This window comes from Pan troglodytes, chromosome 12, assembly GCF_028858775.2.
Source record: "Pan troglodytes isolate AG18354 chromosome 12, NHGRI_mPanTro3-v2.0_pri, whole genome shotgun sequence".
Taxonomy (NCBI): domain Eukaryota; kingdom Metazoa; phylum Chordata; class Mammalia; order Primates; family Hominidae; genus Pan; species Pan troglodytes.
The window spans coordinates 42,123,924-42,137,371 of record NC_072410.2 but is presented as its reverse complement, the minus strand read 5'-3'; the positions used below and the strand labels follow the sequence as shown (position 1 = coordinate 42,137,371).

Here is a 13,448-nt window from a genome sequence, read left to right as displayed (position 1 = left end):
AGCAAACTATGTTACATCTATGCCACAGACTACTACTCAGCAATAAAAATGCATGCAATGATTTGGATAAACCTTTAGATAATTATGCTGAGTGAAAAACAGTTATCTCAAATATTTCATACTGTATGATTCCATTTAGATGGCATTCCTGACATAACAAACTTGTAGAGGTGGAGAAGAGATTCATGATTAGGAGTATGTTAGGGGTGGGTTAAACGGTATAAACAGTATGAGAGAAACTTCTGGTAATAGTACAGGTCTGTGTCTCAATTGTAGTAGTTACATGAAGCTATACTTACACAAGTGCATAAAAAATAGTGAAAGATGAATATTCCCTATGGATTTTACCGGTATCAATTTCCTGGTTTTGCTATTGTACTGCAGTCATATAAGATATTAACATGAGAAAGGCTGGGAGAAGAGTGAATAGGACATTTCTATACATATCTCTGAATTTCCACAGAATCGGTAATATTTCAAAATAAAAAGTTAAAAATAGAAGACAAACTTAAATAAAATTAAACTTAGTTCCTCAGCCACACTAGCCATATTTTAAGTGTTCTATAATTACATGTGGCTAGTGACTCCATATTGGATAGTGCAGAATTATAGAATGAACATCGTTACAGAAATTGTTAAAATTGCTATAGACACTCGGATGTCTGAAGGAGCTTTAGAATCCACTTGAAACCTATGCGATGATAGCACTAAAAGAACATGCTACCCTTGCTACATAAGCCAAATTCAAGGTCTTCTCTTTTAAAGATATGGTTATTATTCCACAGTTATTCTTCAGCTACCAGTAAGGGCAGCCACACAATCTGTTATGTAAGCAAAAGGAAATGAGTAACTTTGGTCCCCTACCTCCAGAAATGGCACAACTATTTTTTTTTCTATTTCCCTTCTCTTCTGTTCATGATGTGGGGAAACTGGGTCATGTCACTAACTTTGTGCTCATTTAAAGAAACCTGGGCCTTGAAACTTTCTTAGAAGGGTGTTGCATCATGCTCAGAACCACATATGAGATATTCAGGATTTCCCAGATGATTCAAATAATTTTCTTTATTTTACACATGACTTTAACTGCATTTTAGTAGTTCAAATTTTTTTTTTAATTTTTATTTTTTATTATTATTATACTTTGTTTTAGGGTACATGTGCACAATGTGCCGATTACTTACATATGTATACATGTGCCGTGCTGGTGTGCTGCACCCATTAACTCGTCATTTAGCATTAGGTATATCTCCTAATGCTATCCCTCCCCCCTCCCCCCACCCCAAGTAGTTCAAATTTTTATGAATATTTAGACAATTGAATTTGGCAGTTGACAGTTTTTCTCATGTTATTTTTCTGGGTATCTTTGCATTCTGTGTTTATATTTTATAGTAATACATTTACTTATACAGAATTTAAAGATAAAAGGGAATAAAATTTAAAAATAAAATTGGGAAAGGATTAACTTTTCAATGTATTGTCCACGGACAATTGGTTACTGGTTGGAAAAATAAAGAGTGTGATTCCTATCTCACCCTACATGAAAGGCATAAACTGTAGGTGGATTTAATATCTAAATATAAAAAGGAAACTTTAAAATTTTAGAATAAAATGGAAGGATATTTTCAATTACCTTGGGATAAGGAAGAGCTTCTTAAAGAATGTATGAAAAGCACAAACTGTAGTGTAAATGATGAATACATTTGACTACAATAAAATTAAAATATATATTTTAAAAACTGTAAAAAAAGAAACCTAACATATAGACCAAGACTAGAAGTAATTTGCAGTATAACAAAAGATCGGAATCCAAAATATCTGAAGAGCTTAGATAAGCAATTTAGAAAAAGAGTCAATAGAAACATATGCAAAAGATTTGAAAAGACAACTCAGAGAAAATATATAAATCATTAATAATGATCAATAAATGATGAAGAGACTCAGTCTCCTCTGTCATAACAGAAATGAAAATTAATTTTTTAATAACCATCAGCTTGACAAGAAAAAGTGAGTACATTTTAACCTCTAAATGACTGAACATATCTACAGAAAAATAAATATGCCACTTTCTGCCTCCTTCTGGGCTCAAGCAAACCTCTCACATCAGCCTCCGAGTAGCTGGGACTATAGGATGGTCTTGAGCCCCTGTAAGTGATCTACCAGCCTCTGCCTCCCAAAGTGCTGGGATTACGGGTGTGAGGCACCTGTCAGTATACGACTTTAATTAAAGTAACTTGTACAACTATCACCCAGCTCAAGAAACCTTCATAAACCTTTTCTAAGTCCCAATACCTTTATTCTCGACTAGTTGTAACTATTACCTTGAGCTTTTTCAAGATCTGATGACGGTCTACAGGGGAAAAAGCCCTGAACTTTGTAGCATTTGCTGATGTCCAGGAAGTAAATATTCCCATTATGGCAGATTTCAAGCTCCCAACATTTCAACTGGCTTGCCCAGTTCCTAAAAACCTAACAAATAATTCTCGTTGTATAAGCCTACTCCAGCACTCATGTCAATTCTGTCATTTCTTTGGGTTTTTTCTTCTTTTTTGTGTGTGTGTGTACCACCTAAGTGAGCATCTTTAAATAGTTTTGTTTTAGTTGCTTCTGGGAATATCAATATTATGTAACTGAATGAAATTACTTTCCTTCTGATATTCTGGAAGAGTTTAAATAGCATTGAGATTATCTTCTCTTTAAAGGTTTAGTTAACTCCTGTAAGAAACCACCTGGATTTACTGACTTTTTTCTTTTTTCTTTTTTTTTTTTTTTTTTGATGAGTTCTATCTGACAACTTTGTTTCTTCCATGGAAATCAGACTGTTTTGATTTTTCAGAATCTCCTTTCTGGTCTGTTTTGATAATTTATTACATTTTTCTCCTAGAAACTTATTTCATCTGTTTTCACATTTACTTACATATATTTGAGAAAGCAGCTTTGTGATACATTTTTTTGTTTTCTAAGGTTATTGCTGTCTTATCTTTTTTACTTTTGGATATTTTTCTCCTATTTTTTCTTGATAGCATTCTAAATATATTTTCTATATCTTTTTGGTTTAGAGCTAGTTTTAGGATTTATTCATAATTTCTAGTGTTTTGTTTTCTGACACATTAATCTCTGTTTGTAATTTTATTAGTTTTTTTCCAACCTCTTCTTTCTGAATTCTTGAGCCATCTATTTAGTGTTTTTTGTAACTTCGTGTGTATTAATGTATGTAGTTAAGGCTACTTGTTTTTCTCTGAGCACGTTACCTTAGCTGTTAAGAATGAATCATATTTAGAAAAAAAGTGTACTAAATTGTGATTCAGGACACACAGACTTCCATCCTGTTTCTCTCTGTGCGTAGCAGTGTCATTTGGGCATGTTACTTTGTCTTCCTCCCTAGATTTCAGCTTCCCCAACTGGAAAATGAGAAAATATTTGACCTCAGAACTTCTATTTTGCTCTCTAATTTTATGAAATATACCCTCATACCCATGTTGCCACTCCAGTAATTTGAACTGAGTCTACAACATGAATTCTAAAGTCTCAAACTTTTTTTTTCCTAACATACTAGTAAGTCTATGAACTGTAGTCTCCGGTGTAATCAAAAAGACATGCTGCTTTTCATTCTTTGTCTACAATATGGGGGCCTGAGCATCAAGCAGATTCAGGATCTATATAGACATTCTTCATTAACTTGGAACATTTTGTCAGAATCAATCAGCTGGTGGAAGTTATTATGGAACGTTCACGAGGAAGCATTTTCCAAGATCCTTTGAAATTGTTGAAATACACAATTGTTAGCAATGCAGAATCAAACAGAATGCAGTCTTATTGAATGGGTTAAGATGAAGTTAAAACAAATATTATGTCAGAGTAAACATCAGAAAATAGATTTTCTAAGGTCTAGAAGTTACAAAGAAATATGCAATAATGAGAATATTATTAAACATTGACAGATTCTGTATCCAAGTGTTCCTTAAAAAATAAAAACCATTTATTTTGCGCTAATAAAAATATGTTAGGGAATAGCAAACAGATTGTCACAGAATCTTTAACTCATCCATATTACATAAAATTCACAAGTGAAATTACTGTCTACATTTTAAAATCTAAGTAGCAACTGCAAAATCAAAGTACTTTGTGGAAGAGTTAACGTCACTACAACAAAATGAAATACCTTAAGTTGTGTGTCTGTCTCTGTATTTAAACATCAATAGAAACCCAGTATATTTAACTTATACTGACTAATGTAGAAAAATCCAAGAAGGTGAATTAGTAGAGAAATGGAACAAAATACCATTCATTTACATTAGTTTACTGAAAGACATTTTGTCTTCTATTTTATAAAATGTTATTATGTAACAATAGCAATCATTGCCCTCTCTGTATAACCCTACACGGTCTGAATAAATCCCTTCTGAATAGTTTTTCTGTACAGCTCACCACATTTCTAACTACAGGAATGTAATCTTCCAGCCTTAAAAAACACATTGATTTTTATGCACATAAAGAGACCAGGTTAATTAACGATGCTAAAAATGATAAACATAATTTATTCTTTACCTCTCACAATAAGGGAAAGAAAAGTTATTACATGCTATATTTTGTTTAAAGATTTATGATGCAGCATAATTTCCATTTCCCTTATAATAAATATTTAAAAGACATATAATATTAAACACTTCACCTAATTGCAAACCTTATATGAAAATATTAGGATGATGGTTTGGAAGCACAAAAACATTTACTGTCACTCAGTGCTTTGTACGTTCTTTCATAAATCAGTATCAGAAGCACACAGGCCAACAAAACTCTGAAATTCTGGCCAAACAGTTGCCAGTTATGTGCAAGAGATAATTGCTTCTCAAAGTGCCAAACTGGACTTAAAATTTAAATAATAGAATATAAATATGCTGGACATGAGTAGGAAGATAATGCATATGCATTTATTTTGGCTAGAGTCTGCTTAAAATTTTGAATTTTTTACTTATGACCTGTATAAGCTTGGATAAGTTACTAGATCATTTTGGGCTCATTTTATTTTCTAAATGGGAGTGATGATACCTACTTTGTAGAGTTGTTATAAAGTCAGAATGAGGTAGTCTGTACAACAGCTTTTGGTACACGGTAAGCAACTATAAAATTTTCATTTCTCTTGTGATGATCTTTTATAACTGGCCATTGTTGAGAAATATAGAACTTAATGTAAAAGATAAAATGTGAACATGCACATAAAAATATGGGAAAATATTTCCAAAAACGACTACTAATATAGAAACTGGAGTTAAGCAGGAAAATATTCAAAATTCAACTAATGTGGCCAGTGCCAAATAAAATACAACACTAGACTCCTGGACAAAGGATATGGTAGGTTGGTCTCTTTCCCGTCATTAAGTGGATTTCTAATTATGTTGTATATGTTGTTTCAGAGGCAAAGGCCCATTGAAAAATACATCTGATGTCATTAATGCTGCCAAGAAAATTGCCGAAGCAGGTTCTAGAATGGACAAATTAGCTCGTGCTGTGGCTGATCAGGTAATAGAAGAGGGAAGGGTGGGCACATGCTGAGTGGAGTCATTAATTAGCACTTGGGTTTTGTAACTAGTTTTACGCACCCTATAAAATGCCTCTGAAGAATGAATCAGAGGGGAGGATCACTGATATTTTACACACTGGTATCTGCCTCTCCTGACACTGTGCTGGTGGCAAACGTAGATTTAGCTCAGGAGAGAATGCTAAGGCTTCTGACCAAAATTCCTTGAGAAAGAAGAACATACTACTTAGGAGACATCAGCCCCTGAAGAGTCACGGATTGTCCCAGCCTTCCCCATTCAGAAAGGCAACTATACTGCATAATGAAGGGGGGAAAAGCAGGTTTTTAAATTTTCATTGTTAGGCTCTTGGTTTAAATATATTTTCAGAGATTCCTACCTAATGCCCTCTTTTGTTTACTTCATGGTGCTTATCACATTTAAAAAATATATATTTATTATTGCTTTACTTTTTTTTTCTGTTGCCCCCAGGAAATTTAGGTTGCACATTTTAACTGCCTGACAGAATGAATAAAGGAGAGAAAAGAGCAACCTGCCTTGTGGTCAGGGAACTGAATTAGCAGAGCTTTAGGGATGTGATGGGTCATGATTTGATGGTTTCTTTAAAAAGTTGTCGCGGACTCTACCAGGACTAGAATGGAAACTGGGGGTAGGACAGTCAGGGGCATTTGGAGACCAAAGGGCAGAAACAGGTTGCGGAATCTGGGAGAACATCATGTTTTTAAATGTAGAAATAAGAAACTAGAACTTCACCTTTTCTTATTTAATATGGCTCTCACTCTAATGATATTCTTCATAATAACTTATGCTCCACCATAAATGGGATTATTCCACATGATCAAGAACCTTCAGATTTCAGCTTTATTCTAACCCAGACTCAGAGGCATCAGAGATAAATGAAATTCTCAGAGTATCTCTTTTTTTTTTTTTTTTTTTTAATTATACTTTAAGTTTTAGGGTACATGTGCACATTGTGCAGGTTAGTTACTTATGTATTCATGTGCCATGCTGGTGCGCTGCACCCACTAACTCGTCATCTAGCATTAGGTATATCTCCCAATGCTATCCCTCCCCCCTCCCCCCTCCCCACCACAGTCCCCAGAGTATCTCTTAATGCTTTCAAACCAAACTAGGATATACATTAAAAGAGTTCTCACCTTGAATGTTTATTTCCATACTTTTCATTTTATTTGGCTTGAATTGGAACTTTAAAATCCTGTTCTAAATGTTTTGTTGCAATTATGGTCCATTTCTTTGAACAGTGCTTTTAGGTAGTAGACTTTTCCAGGTAACTAACAATTATCCCTATAAGCAATAGTGATTTACAGTTTGAACCACTTTGGATGGATTGTATCACAAAATATAAGTTTTGGAAATAAAATATTATATATGCTACTATCTACATGGAAATATTAACATGAATTTGCCTAGTATACTGCAGTACATTGATGCAAGCTGGAGATACTGAAAGAGAATTGCATCCTTCTCCATATATGGCTCTAGTCTCTGATGATCTGATGATTTTTGAGTCTTTGTGTTGCTTATTGTAGTTTTCCTCCCTCATTCCTATATATAAGGGTTGCTCCTCTAAATACTTACTGCCTCAGCATCCCAGGCTCTAACATCCTTCATTCAAGTCCATACCAAATTCACACACCTTTAAAGGCTGAAAAAACAAAACAAACAAAACCCCACATGATTTTACTATCAGGATTGCACTTAAGAGTCAAGAGTCAACGAATTCTCATTTTAATTTTATTTTACATTTAAGATGGCTAATCCAAGAAAATTTTTTAACTTTTGACTTTTGGAGAAATGCTTATTGGTTGAGATAACTCAAGTACTATGAGAATTTGAGAACTGCTCACAATTTGTAGGTGTTGAGTGTTAACCCATTGCTATTGCCTAATTTCAGGGCAATATCAACCATGAGGCTTCACAGCATAAACTGAGGGTTTTTTTTTGACAGACTTCCATAAGTATTCCAGAAAGTTCATGTAGAGGAGGGAAGAGACAATGAATTTACTTGAAAATATGCATACAAAAAAATTACCAACTAGAAAAGGCCACATTCTTTTTCTGCAGATGTTGAGAAGAGTTGGGATGTGTAGAGTGACCAGAAATTGGCCATCCACCAATTTGTTAGGAAGGACTTCTTGGGAGTGAAAATGAGCGGAGTTTGAATGGCTGTTTCATTATACTTTAAATCTCAATGGTCAAAAGTATTTCTCGGCATCTTTAGGCCCTTCAAGTTCAATAGTTTTGGTTGTGACTTTTGTTTTTGATTTTACCTTTTTGGGCTTTTATTTTCAACTATGCAACCTAAAGCATAACTCAAAACAGTTGATATGTGAAAAACACATCAAACACACACACACACACACACACACACACCCCAGGATACTACATTTATTTTGAGATTCAGTGACAGAGTATTTAAATGCTACTATTTCACAGTGACTCAAAATAAACAGATTAAGTTTAAACCTAATCCTCTTTGTGGCATTAGTATTGTCATTAGCTGTGAAATAACTTGCAATTTTTGATAAAGAAATCTTCAGAAAAAAAGTTATCAAATTCTGCACCTATTTCCATGATTTAGGAGTTATTTTCCTTGATTCATCATGCCTTTTTAAATGTGTATTTTAACTGCTTTTGTTTAAATAATAGAATAGAATGAGTATTATCAAGGACTGGATTGGTTACATTTATTTTGCCGGAAAATATTTTATAAAGATTTGAGATATGCGTGCCATATAAACTTTTTATGGACTGTTGCATTTTTAATTACTGTTCCATTGGGATAGAACTTTCAGTTTAATTTGCTGCAAGGTATTTGTATCAAAAGCCTTGTCAGCCCTCTGGGGAGATATCATTTTAAAGTTAATCCCTTTCCGTGTATGGGTCCCTAGAGTAGGATAAATATTACAGTATGAAGTACTTGTAAGAAGCTAAAAACAGTCTCTGTGGAATTCTTTCTTGATAAATGCAGTTAGTGAAAAAATACCACAATGGTAAGTGTTAAATATAAAAAATATCCCTTTATCATTTATTCAATAGATGGTTATATGTAATCACTGGCTTTACAGTATTGATAAAAGAATTTCCTTTCTTGAGCTTGAGGGAAACTTAGCTCAGAGTCTTTCTTCCATCCTCTCATTCTAAATAAGATACTTCAGTTCTGGCTGTAGGTACTTATTTCTTATAGTATTAAGGATCTGGTGATTTTATGTCCTTTACAAGTACCAAATTGATACAGAACAATTAAATGGCCTGGAAGTAGCTCAAGCTGAACCTTTGATAGCAAAAGAAATATATAGGCATCTCAATTCCTCGGTAGCCATTGGCAATGAAGCCTCAGAAATGTTTTCAGGAGTCATGTCAATGTCTCTAGAAGTGTTCAGCCAAGCTCTGTGTGTGCTTGATGGACACCCACCTACTTCGGTCATAATGAAAATCCAAACTCCTTAGCCAGAGTTGACTCCGGTGCGTCCATCAAAGGACTCTGTTGCTACTCTTATGAACTTCTTTCAGCTGGCTTCAGATACATTCTGTCAAATCTGTTTTTCTTACAGTAGTCATGAACCATTTCAGTCTCTCATTTAAAGGCAGGTTATTATGTTGCTTACATTTTGATAAATATTAAATTCCAAAAAATGTAATAGATTTTTTATAAGTGAATGATACATTTATTAGAGAACAAAGGAAACAAATTGATTTTCTTCCCCCAACTAACTGGATTGAAACTGTCCCTTATGCTTGGCAGAGAGTGCCACACAAAATGATTTACTTTTAGCATCCTTTGGTCCTCTGCATTAAAATAACATTTCACATAGTGAAAGTTGAAGAAAACTGTAAAATATTTAGGTTTCTTTAGAGTTTAGAAGACAGGAGGTAAAAATACTCATAAACATGTAAAGAAGTCCCGATAAGACTTTCTGGAATATCTTCAATTTTCTTCTGATAAAATTTTATTAAAGTAGAGCCAACCATTCTAAACTACAGTCTGTGGCCTTTCTAAAATGCACTGTGAAAAAGTTAAGTTAAATGAATGTAATTAAGGTATATGACACTGAAAACTTTTCTTCCTGCAGCTTTTCTATAACAAATGTTAGAAACTGAAGAGTACTTACTAATCAAGATCACTCTTTTAATGTTTTATAGTGTCCTGATTCAGCATGTAAGCAGGATTTATTAGCCTACCTTCAACGAATTGCCTTGTATTGCCATCAGCTTAATATCTGCAGCAAGGTGAAGGCAGAAGTGCAGAATCTGGGAGGAGAGCTCATTGTGTCAGGGGTAAGCTGGACTTGGGCTTCACAATGTAAAATTCCCACCGTTGCACTTCCAAGGCAAACATTCTTGGCAACAGTACTGCTAAAAACACCAAACTACAGTGATTTATAGGGAGGGATTTTTTAAAATAAATGTTATCACCATTATTCCAGACCTTACAATAACTCACAAAGAGCAATTTGATTTTCCAATTACCCTGTGTTTATTCTAGCCTTGTAAAATCTCCATTCTTCACAAGAAAACTAATTTTGTAGTCTGGAAACTCATTGCCAAGCTGTGACTATTATAATTATTTGGGGCTTTTGTATATTTACTCATTGTGAGTCTACTTCCTTCTGTTAGTCCTAGTAATTTTCATTCTCTGTTCAGGAGCCAGCCTCTCTATGTGTGGATTGTGTTCACATGTTAGAGATGATGAAAACAATAGGAATTCATTCATCAGGTTCCAATGCATACTAGGTTATCAGTAACCCTTGAAAGCCAGAAGATGTTTGAATTGAATACAGGTTGATGTGCTGTTGCCAAAAACTAACATAATTGTCGAACACTAACAATTATATATTCTTTGCTCAATCACTCCAGTGTTTCCTTTCTCATGAAAATATAATTATCTAGTCCATTTTTAGCAAATGCATAGAAATAACTTCAATGAATATTTAGAAGAATCACAATTTCTTGGCAAGATTTCCAAATATGTGTTGAGGTTCTTCACCTTGGCTTCTTCTCCTCCCTCAACCCCTTTCTCTCAACACAGGGTGCCATTTGTTGCAAATTATTTGCAAGTCCAGAAATGTGGCTCTGACACCTTAGTTCTTTTCCCAGTCAGACATGATGATGCTACCATTTCAAGTGAGTAATTACCAGGCACGTAATATTATCAGCGTGGTGAATACCTTATGAAAATCAGACTAGTCACAAAGCTCAGTTCTTCCTGAAGCCATTTTTGGAAATTTAGAAGTTTGGCCATTTGGTAAAAACATGTGAACAAATCATTCTTGAACCCACCTGTTTTTGTTCCCATATTGTTTGAGTTGCATAAAACATAGCTGGGAAAAGAACTGATCTGGCTTGCATAGAGACACCATCTGGAAAGCCTGTTTCATGCAGTCCCACCTAGATCCCAGTAAATTGGCTATTTTGTGCCTCTTCCCAAAGCACAGTCACCTCTTTGCATTTCCAAAATGATCCTGCTTCAACATTCTTCAACAACCAAGAGCAATCTGTCTTGCAATGTGTCCTTTCTGCCAAGCTGGTAATTACCAAGATTCTCTCGCCAAGAAGTGATCAAATCATTGCATCTTCCTTGCTGCCTTTCTTATCTTCAGCCTTGATGGTATAGTTTCCCATACCACTCAGCTTTCATGTCCATCTGTATATAGCCCCTGTGGAACTGAGTGCTTTTTGTTCAGCTTGCCTTGTGTGCTTTCATTTGTTACTTTCCAATCTTATTATTTACGTGGATGCGCAAAGCATCTTTGTGGATCTCAGACTCCACAACCTCATCTGGGCAATTTTTACTAGCAGAGCCGCTCTCCATCATCCTCTCAGTACCCATTGTTTGTCACTGCCTCCAAAGCTTCATTTCCATTGTCTTTTCCTCATTTAGATGTAGTCCAAACCATCACTGGCTTTTATCACTTGCACTGTTGGCTTTTATAGAGGTGTTTGAGATTGGGAACACCATCAAGAAGCCTGTTCCCTTCTTTGAGTCTTGTTGGCAAAGTTCATAAATCCTTGCATGGGAGAAGGCTTCTTTTAGAAGAATGTTGTTCAACTTGATAATTATTCTGAGGCAAATGCATTATAAAAATTTGCTATATATGCTCTGTCATGGGCCTGCTCTTGGCTTCCTCATGATTTATTCCAAGCTTGATTGCTGTTTGGTGCCACACCTACATCTATAGTCTGCTGTCTTTGCCAATTCTGCCTCCATCTTATTCTTCATGCTCCTTCACTGATGGCCAATGGAGAAAAAAAAATGAATATGCTCACTGTGCAAAATAGCCACAAATGACTGCTTTCAAAGTTCTGAAAGAGTCAAGAATGTGAGACCCCATACACACACATTTTCAATGATTTTGCCAAGAAAATTACACCCATTTATTCTGTCATGTGGCATGGCAAAGTTGCTGTTTTTTTTCAGAAGAAGCCATCATAGTTTAATGTACAATCCAAAAAGAAATACCTAAATCTTCTTTCTTTTTTCCCTGTGTTTATACACATGGGATTCAAAGCCACGGCTTCTCTGAAATATATGAAAGCCCCCAGGAAAGTTACATTTGTTAGAAGTCAACCTCTCTACCCAAACAGAAGAGATTTGGACATATTATTTCCATTTTGCCAGGAAAAATGATTTTGATGTCAAAACAGAGAGCCGCGTTTTTAGTCTTATGCTGGCATGATGAACATATGTTAAGCAAAATGCACAATTGTGTCTTATGTCAGCGTGTTTTTGTTTTATGTGATTCTATGTATACAAACTGAGAAAGGCCTCTTGTGTTGTGTCTGCTTTTGGCTTGAGAGGTGGGGACAGATAATTCAACAGGTCACGGAGGAGAATGGATACAAAAGCTCTCCAGGCATCATGACGGCGATCTGGAGAAATAAAGCAGTCCAGGATGTGTTTCTGTGTATGCTCATCCACACAACTGCTATCTAAGAAATACCATTGGTTTCCTACCTGGCAATTAGGTTTTTTTTTGTCATTGGCTTAAACCTGTCTCAACCAAAAAGTGACATTCTTATTAAATCTCAAAGTAGAAAATGCATTCGTGAGCCAATTCAGCTTAACCTGGTTACTAAGGGAGTAATGGAAAAGAAAAAATATGATAGAATTGTTAAAGTGAAAGTAGAGGAAACTGAGTTTCAGAAGATTAAACCGTCTATAAATTGGCTTTATTTATTTGCTTAGTTTAATGTTTGCTTGAATTCTTAAGCCAGTTTACAGGCTTTTTTGAAAAAAAGAATATTGAAAGCAGAAAGAAAGATAAGGAGGGGAGGGGAGGGTAGAAGAGAAGAGGCATAAAGGAAGAAGGTAGAAGAAAAGAAAAAAGAAAGAGAAAGTTAAAGATAACATGCCTTGAATTAGTTTAGCGCAAGTAATGTCCATTAAATGTGACAGCATTATCTTATGGGAGAAAAGTTAAGCCATATATTTTTTAGTATGTAAATACTATTTTGAATACAAATATGTTCCAGTATCATAATAGGGGTATTACCTGTATATTTAATTATCATGTTTTTGACTAATTTTTGTTTGCTAGGTTTCACAGGGTTTAATCAGCACCTTTAAAGTTAAAAATGGAGATGTATACATGGATCTGGAAAAATAAAAATCATGCCATGACCTTCAATATTTTTTAGCTACCCAAAGATTTATACATAGCGTATGATTCTGAACAATATTAGAAATACTAATGTAGGACTTTTAAATTAGCATACTGAATATCAAACATTCTGATAAACCTAATAAAGCCTACCTAAACTGTTTTTTTAAAGTTAAAAGATAACAGGAGCCTCATTATAACAATGAAGTCAGAACATAACAGCAATAACCCTACTTTGATCAGGAATTCGATGTTCAGGAGAGACAAGGATGTAATTTATGGCCAAATGTAC

At 34.7% G+C, this 13,448-nt stretch overlaps 1 protein-coding gene across 9 annotated transcripts in view; it reads left to right on the top strand.

The window, feature by feature from the left end:
* The window catches only part of CTNNA2 (catenin alpha 2), a 1,472,650-nt gene that overhangs the window by 1,422,389 nt on the left and 36,813 nt on the right, over nucleotides 1-13,448 (top strand). For 8 of the 9 annotated variants that reach the window (XM_054678551.2, XM_016948863.3, XM_016948860.3 and 5 more), the window contains 2 exons: nucleotides 5,412-5,517; nucleotides 9,699-9,833. In XM_054678551.2, coding sequence (XP_054534526.1) covers nucleotides 5,412-5,517; nucleotides 9,699-9,833 — 241 coding nt within the window. The remainder of the gene's footprint in view (nucleotides 1-5,411; nucleotides 5,518-9,698; nucleotides 9,834-13,448) is intronic. The other variant, XM_016948864.3, reaches the window with a different exon arrangement.